This window comes from Nansenia antarctica (genome assembly GCF_963989245.1).
Source record: "Nansenia antarctica genome assembly, chromosome: 3".
Taxonomy (NCBI): domain Eukaryota; kingdom Metazoa; phylum Chordata; class Actinopteri; order Argentiniformes; family Microstomatidae; genus Nansenia; species Nansenia antarctica.
Genome location: NC_137688.1, coordinates 24,350,950 through 24,359,593, shown reverse-complemented (window position 1 = coordinate 24,359,593; position 8,644 = coordinate 24,350,950). Strand labels below are relative to the sequence as shown.

The window sequence follows — 8,644 nt, the reverse complement described above, 5'->3', positions numbered from 1 at the left end:
ACCAAGAGTCCCCAAGGCTCCTCTGTGAGCTGCTCCATCTAAGGCCCAACAAAATACATACTGGGTTTGAGTTCATAAAACTATCCTATTGAGTCATTACATGCCCATCATTTGCTCAGACATGTAGAATCAGTAGAACATTTATAACATTATGCACTTGGAACACAATAGCCATAAACATAGGACGATGTCTCACTGACAGTACACAAGCTTCAAGCTCATTTAAAAGCATGTATTTAGGGAAACCAATCATTGCCTTTTAACTATGGAATTCTAATGTCATTTTAAAATCTCAAATGACTGATCATGTATTTTGCATTACTGACTGTGATTTTTTAATTTAATTTTTTTTTTTCCAGTTTTAGTTTTTTAAAGGTTTTTCTTTAATTAATGTGCATTATAAGTAGAGTTTTTTTGACAAGCTGTAGCTTGTAGACAGACCTGTGAGCTCTCTCTGCCAGTGCTTGTGTAGAAGCTCCCCTAGAGAGTGGACTACCTCCCTCCAAGTGTCATCAAACAGCTCATCAGACACCGCGTCCCTGAGACACGCGTGTGGAGAGACGGGGGGGAGCCCAGCCCTGTCTGTAGTCGCACCCCAGGCCCGTGGGGCAGCCCCCCATGCTCTACACTGGTCCACCCCCTCTTCCTCTCTGGTGGGGGGCAGAGGCGTCAGACACACAGGAGGTATGGCACCAGGTATGTCACACATACACACACACACACATACACACACACATACATACACACATACATACACACACACACACACACATACATACACACATACATACACACACACATACATACACATACATACACACACACATACACACACACACACACACACACATACATACACACACACACACACACACAGACATTATGACTGGTCACATTAGTGTTGATCACATTTTCGATCATATACAGTAGGTGTTTCTGTCAGTGTAAGCAATAACAACATCAGTTTGCAACGAGAGTGGCTTACGTGTCTCTGACATCATAGGCCAGGTATTCCTCTACCATCCCCTCAGCCTCATAGACCTCCTCACGGTAGAAGGCAGTGGAAGAGTCACCAGGGGGAGAGCGATCAGTCTGGGAGGTGTCAGGGGGAGAGTGTGTGGGACGGGAGGCTCCCTGTGCAGTACAGGAGGGTGGAGAGAGGCCATGACCCTGTACACATAACCTGTACGTACAGAGGCAGAATGACAGAATTATTACACATTCCACATAGGAGAAAACACATCATTATGGTTATTTCTTTCAGCCCACTCATCCTTCAGGACCAGTTGCACTGAACTTCACTTTGGATTCTGGCTTTCGACCTTCCTCATTCTATTATAATGTTCTGGGCCACTTTAGGCATATTTTTTTCCTCTCACTGTCACTTAGCATTGTATTCATTCTGTGTGCACACTACACTACCTATAACAGTCATTTCCCCTTGCGATTGATGCCCTTGCTGTCTGAATCATAAACAAACAAAGCCATAAAGCTTTGATAGTTGTTTTTAGAAGGTTTACCTTCAACGTCTATCAAAACTTTATGGCTTGTTTGTTTATGCACTGGGATCTAATTAGTGAACAGTTGGGTTGCTATGAGACTGATAAGCAAATGTTTTTCCATTGTGTCAGCATGGCACCAGCTACCCACGTATGCAACTTGGTACCTCTTGGCACCATGCCATGTCACATCCAATAACACACCTCAATACCAGGGGAGGCTGGTGGAGGTAGAAATAGGAGGATGGGCTCATTACATCATAACACACCTCAAAACCTCAGCATCTGCTTTCAGAGCTTATGGGAAATTACATAAGTGATCATTTAATTCACTAACTAATCTCACAATGTTTGAGATGTTGAAGTGCTGAACTAGAGAAAAAAAGTATAAGAAATGATGCACGTAAACAGAACTTACTCTCCAGGCTCCTCCCTCTTCTCCACAGACTGGGGCGGGGCTGCTCTCCGACCACAGGCAGCTCTCCTGGGGACATACTCAAAGCCCTCCTGATTGGGTGACTCCAGCCGATTACCCAGAATCCTGTACAGAGAGCCAAAAAACGACAAGGAAACAGAATTGAGTGGCACCTCCACTACAAGCACCACTTTGCTCCCATCAGAGTAGAACGGTGTTGTTGGAATTCCTGAGCTGGGGGGGGCTTATGTATGTATACCTGAGGTGGGGGGAGTGTCCATTCCACTCTTTACACTCCTCCTGCAGTCCCAGTGAACTGCAGCTCAGCCTGCCTTCATACAGCTGCTCGTCCACGTCGCTGAACAGCTGACGCACGCGCTGGGTGTTCTCTCTGTCAAACTCCTGGAGGCGCCAAAGGAGGCAAAGCAGAGGAACCCTTGTTAATAGTGTGATGTGTGTGTGTGTGTGTGTGTGTGTGTGTGTGTGCGCGTGCATGAGTGTGTGCATGTGTGTGTGTGTGTGTGTGTGTGTGTGTGTGTGATGTGTGTGTGTGTGTGTGTGTGTGTGCGTGCATGAGTGCGTGCATGTGTGTGTGTGTGTGTGTGTGTGTGTGTGTGTGTGGGTGTGTGTGTGTGTGTGTGGGTGTGTGTGGGTGTATGTGTGTGGGTGTGTGTGGGTGTTTGTGCTGTGCATGAGTGCGTGCATGTGTGTGTGCTCATACATCATATCTCCAGGAGTAGAGTGAGCTGTGGTCAGTAGAGAGGCCAGTGGCCCAGCTCTGAGTACCAGACAAGGAGGCCAGGTGACCTGGGCTGCGTCCCCCACTGGAGGACTGGGATGACAGGGAGTCACTAGAGAAACAGGAACAGGGAGGCCCACACTCGCTATCCACAGGCATTACATAACAAAATATATAAATGTATAAATGTAACATTGTCTTTTTTTTCACTTTATTAGGATAATTCCTTGTTATTCTAATAATGGATGTGAGAGAGAATACCTTAGCTGGCTGTTAATGCATCCTTGAGTGCCTCGTGAGAAGAGGAAAGGAAGGGAGCAAATGCTTCTCTCTTTGAGCAGCTGTTTCCTGAAACAAGGAAGAAAAGAAAAGGAAGAAAAGACAAACAATATCTTTTCTGGGTGGATGGAATGGAAGGTGAGGTGAGGAATTTACAGACCCATGTGAAACATAAATGCCTCACAATAAACGCAATAAATGCCACAACGGCATGTTAAAAAACATTAAAGAAAATTGGAGGTGAAAATCCCACCTGATATTTCACCTCCATGCATAGCTGATGAGTGCCACTGCTAAACAGATGTCCTCTTCAAAAGGACACCAGAGCTATTTACACACTAGTGGTTCCAGACCTTGACCCTAAAGACTGACGTTAGCTGGCCAGCTTTCACCCCTTGACTGAATCTCTAATCCACATGGTAGTTACTGTATGAATAATTCAAACTGAACATGGCAAGGGAACAAATATGACATGGTTGAGTACTGTGGACTACTATTTCATATGTTGTGTTCTTGTGTGAAATAAAGATGCAAAGACACATTTTAATAAAAATAAAAATAAAACTTTAAAATAAAGTTACATTCATACTGTTACTGTTCGTGTGGTTTGGCCGACTGTACATTTGACATTGTCTCGATCGTTTGCAGACGACCATACACACGACTCACATAATATTTTGCACATGATAAGAAGAGAGGTCTGGAGAGAACAGTGAGGAATTTGGGAATCTAGTCAAATCTCCACAAATGATGAAATGATTCCATAGGTTAGTGAAATACTGTACACGTGCAAGTGCATGCTACAGGACAGGATGTGCTAAACTGATACGTACAGTACATACATTTACACAGACTAGTGTAATTCTAATGACTATGAAAAAGCAACAGTAGATACAAATTCAAAATATAACCGCAAGCGGCAATGGGGTGTGTTCCTACAGATATGCCCCCATAACCATAAATGGGGTGAGATTGACAGACACAGGGTAGATCTGCAGACAGGTTGTAGATTGACAGATAGGTGGTAGACCTACAGAGGGGGGGTAGACCACTCACCTAATATGGGCCAAGTTGAAATCACTATACTAAGCTATGATATTATAAAGTAATTAGTTAATGACCATGTTGTATAGTTTGTGTCAAGCATTTCACTACTTATAATGTGCTTACACTATATTCTGCAAGCCTAGCATAGTATGTCTGTTTTTTTTAGATATCTGAAAATGCTTCAACATGGTAACACATTGTAGTGCCAAGATGCATTGTTAATCAGACATGGGAGGTATATGTTTTCACTATATTTATAGAGTATGTTAAGAGATATGAACCAGAGTAAAGTTGTCTGTGTAGGCTATTTGTGAACGATATATAATGTTAAGCTGAATGGAATCAATATACAGCATAGAGGCAATGACAAGGTTAGTGAATGAGTGAAGCAACATCAAATAAAGAGTCACTAAAGGAGGAAATGTGCTTTTAGTAAGGGAAATGTAATGATGAACATGGGCAGGAAATAAAGCAGCAAGAGAAAAAACAACAAGGAGCATTCGAGAAAGTAAATGTTTTCAACATATCAAGAGCAAAGGTAAGTAGTATAATGTAAACACAGAGTAAAAATCAAATAAATAGTTGCAAAGCTGAACTTTGAATTGCTATAGTATGTACATGGATGTATTATGAGTAGTACATGAAGGGAATTTGTGAACAAAGTTCTAACTGGGAATGGGATGAAAATTAAGCAGTGGAAAGTATAAATCTAGTTGCACACATAAAAAATAAATAAGTAGTGTTGAAGCTGAAGTGCAAATGGCTGTACATTGATGAATTAGGGAAAGTACAGGCAGTGCATTTTTTTACAAAGTAAGAACCAGCCCATCAAACGTTAGTGGCACACATATCCAAACATTAAATGTAGTGATTAATATGGGCAGGAAAGGAGCAAAGGAAAGTAGTAAATATACAGAGTAAAAAGCTAATAAAAAGTTGCAAAGCTTAAGTTCAAATATCTACATCGATACATTTGTGAAAGTACAGGCAGAGATTGAACATTTCAAAAATCTGTAATGTCCTTGTTTTTTTAGATACCTTCAAATGCTTCGACAGTAACACATTGTAGTGCCCTCTATCAGCCCGTCGACTGGCATACATATTGATGTAGCAGGGCAAATTCTCAGAGCATTTGAAAATTCTGGGCCAATTTCTTTTCTTTTCATATCATTTTCTCTGATATCTATAAATCGATCTCATATCCTTTAACACCCTAGAGAGAGACATGCACCACGCATGTTCATATACAATTACGGACCAATCTGACTTACAGTTGATTTTAAGTGAATTTTTATAAGTTTGGCCAAATTTTCCACCTGCAGAAAAATCCATCATGGCGGACTTTATGGGTTCTTGAGGCAAATATGTTCCCTATGAGGAAAGTTTCATACATTTTCATACAACGGGGTAGAAATGCTAACATCTGAAGTTAATTATTAACGTTTGGTTATTATAGCGCCACCTATGGTCTAATCATGGTCATTCTTTCTGCCATAGTTACTGATGCTCTCTAGTTGTGGCATGCAAATTCATAGCATTTTTGGTCAGGGACTTTTTGAGCTATTTGACCAAAGCGAGGAAAAGAATAATAAGAAGTATACCACCAATAACAATACTGTTCCAATACTGTGGAACACTAACAAGCTGAAGAGGATGTCACAGGATTACAATGAATGTGTCAACAATCTCTGTATAAGGGAGTTCAAACTGTGGGTCCCATAGTGTAAACATCCCATTAACACGAATCAACTTACCCGATCACCATGAGTGCCCTTCTCCTGCCAGACTCGCCTGCCCTACAGTAATCCATTTGTGGTGGGCGGGGCAGTGGGTGTGGTAGCGACGGTAGAGGGAGGCCAGAAGGGGGTAGGCAGGGGGAGCCATGGACAGTACCCAGGCTGAGGGGGGGACCCTGCAGGGGGGCAGCAGGCATCTAGCTTTCCAAAAGAAGGGTTGTCCACTCTCTCCCTTCCTATTCGCCCTTCCACTTAGCCCCTCTCACCCCTGCACTCAGCTAACACTCCTCTCACCAGCCCTGGGTTGGTCCTCTCCTCTTCCTGCCTCTTCTGTGGCTGGTAAAGGGCAGAGCAGACCCCAGGGCACTGGCCTTTCACTGGGTGACAGCCTCCTCATCGTTTATCCATTGCTATTTGTTGCACTTCTGGTTAGACGCACAATAATTTTGTTGCATTGTCTTGTACTATGTAATGACAATAAAGTGAATCTAATCTAATCTATTCATCCCTTTCTCCATCCCTCCCTCTGTCTGCCCAACAGCCCCTCATCAGATCCATACAATATTCTTATAATACCCTCACAGAAAACGTTGACTTCATCAACTCCTCCTAGTCATGGCACTTTCCTCTGTCTCTGTCTCTCTCTCTCTCTCTCTCTCTCTCTCTCTCTCTCTCTCTCTCTCTCTCTCTCTCTCTCTAATTCTATAATTCTTCAGATGTCTGTTGAGACCAGGCAGCTAACAGTGACTCACTAGACAGACCCACAGCGAGGAAGAGCTTCTAGAACACAGACCCCTGCTGGTTCTCAACTCTGGAGTCCTGGGAGTCTCTCTTTCATCTTGCTCTTCCTCCTCTCTTTCCACTATCACTCCCTCCTTCCCTCCCCTTCTATCCCTCTTAGCCATAGCAACAGGTGAACCATCTGTCTCCCTCGCCCCTCTTCCTTCCTTTCTTAGTGTATTTGTCCTTCCGTACCTACTTACTACGTATTCTATCCCTCAAACCCTCAATTCCCCCTCATCTTATCCTCTCTCCACCCTGTCTGCCACCTCTTCTCCCCACTTATGCTCTTTTTTCACCCTCTCTTCTGTCTCTCTCTCTCTCTCTCTCTCTCTCTCTCTCTCTCTCTCTCTCTCTCTCTCTCTCTCTCTCTCTCTCTCTCTCTCTCTCTCTCCCTCGCTCCCACAGCAGACAGGTTGTGCCCCACACCTGTCCCTCAGTGGAGCAGTCAAGCGGAGAATCCAGTGGTCAGTGGAGCAGTCATAGAGAGACCAAATCCTGCTATCCATATCTCCTCCTGGAAGGTGAGCAGGAGAGACCAGCCACACCTAGACACTATACACCCCCCCCCCCCCCCCCCCCCGCCCCCATCAGCCATTTTAATTTCTTCCTCATTGCAGTTTTAAAATCTTTATGGGAACGGATACAGCGATGCTCTATTGTCACATGAGGAATTCAACTGACACTTCAACGCAGCTTTCAGATGTAGCACACTAGCGCTCCCTGGTGGGAACACGTGGGAATGAAGCTGATGTGCAGAGGGGAAAGGTAAGGAAAACTAATTAGTGAGAGAGTGATGGCTTTAATGGTTGGCGGAGGTGAAAGAGGAGGGCGGGTGGACTAGCCAGCTCACGTTACTCTCAACAGAGCAAACACCAAACAAGCCTCGTGCCCACCACAGACTCATCAAACATTCAGAAGCAGAATGTATGGGCGCAGAAAGCCACAGCTAATTGAAAAGGAGTCGTTTTCTCCCAGGCCTTTGTGGGGACTCACAATGGAAGGGACAGTGATTTTATTGGAGTTCAACCGCCCTTCTGTTCTACCAGACTTCATACTGGCTGTGCTTTAACTGAGGGAGCACGGCTGGCATTCTAACTCAAGAAGACAAAGCATGGTGGAAAGTTGATAGTGCTAACAGTTCTGTCATAATGATTGTGTGGCCTGGGGTCTATCATTCTAACATGTGTTTTACTTTCACTCTCCATACTGTCATGGATCTGCCTAACTTGTCACAATTTGATCAAATTCTCTTTCTACCCTCTCAGTTCAATATACTGGTTTGATTATTATTTTTTTTTTAAGAAAAGAAAAGACTGTCCCATCCAAACAAATGACCACCCTTAAGGTTTTATGAAGCATTCCTAATCCATTTACAGTGTAAGTCTTATATACTGTGATGCTTCACAAATCACAAATGTTATGGGTGACTATACCTATTTGGCAAGGTCCTTATTATTACACAAGGAACAAGTTGATATAATATAATAATAACTGTTTATTGCCATGCAATCAACTTGTTAGTCAATTGTCAGAATGTGGTATTTTTTGCACTAGGCACGGGGTCAGCCATAGTCAGCACCCCTGGAGCAATTAGGGGTTAAGTGCCTTGCTCAAGAGCACATGCAGCTCCCTCCTGAGGGGGGGATCAAACCAGCAATCTTCCGATTGCTCGGCAGCCTCGCTAACTTCTAGGGCTACCACCGCCCCTGTGAAGCATTCATATATTAATATAGGTCTTATAGAGGGTTTATGAAAGCTTTAACAAGACCAAAATTGTCATTTGTTTAAAGTAGGATAACAATTGCTACCATCATAAAGGATCATCCAGGTTTAATAAAAAGTATGACTGTATTTGCGTGTTCTCTCCACTAGATGTCACAGAAATACAGTTAATTAAACTCTAGGCCTCAACATCACTATGTGAAACATCAAGACATTAATATTGGACGAAATGTGATCTTAACATCTGACCAGATATATAAATGTAGCTTTGGTTGTGGTTCATTTGGTTGTTCCCACCTGAACGCACTCTTAAATTACTGTATGCATGACATTTCTTTTTCAATCCTTTGAACTAGTGCTGTACAACAGCATTCTCTCATGTCATTCATCACCAGAGAAGAGAGGTACTCAGGAATGACTTAAG

General features: G+C 43.2%; 1 protein-coding gene across 1 annotated transcript in view; it reads right to left on the bottom strand.

The window, feature by feature from the left end:
* The window catches only part of fam149a (family with sequence similarity 149 member A), a gene marked incomplete at its 5' end in the record, with an annotated part of 31,947 nt that overhangs the window by 3,916 nt on the left and 19,387 nt on the right, over positions 1-8,644 (bottom strand). The window contains 6 exons of the mRNA XM_080527103.1: positions 1-38; positions 442-650; positions 986-1,183; positions 1,918-2,040; positions 2,174-2,316; positions 2,636-2,765. The exon at positions 1-38 is cut by the window's left edge and continues 114 nt beyond it. Of these exons, the coding sequence (XP_080383229.1) occupies positions 1-38; positions 442-650; positions 986-1,183; positions 1,918-2,040; positions 2,174-2,316; positions 2,636-2,765 (841 nt within the window). The remainder of the gene's footprint in view (positions 39-441; positions 651-985; positions 1,184-1,917; positions 2,041-2,173; positions 2,317-2,635; positions 2,766-8,644) is intronic.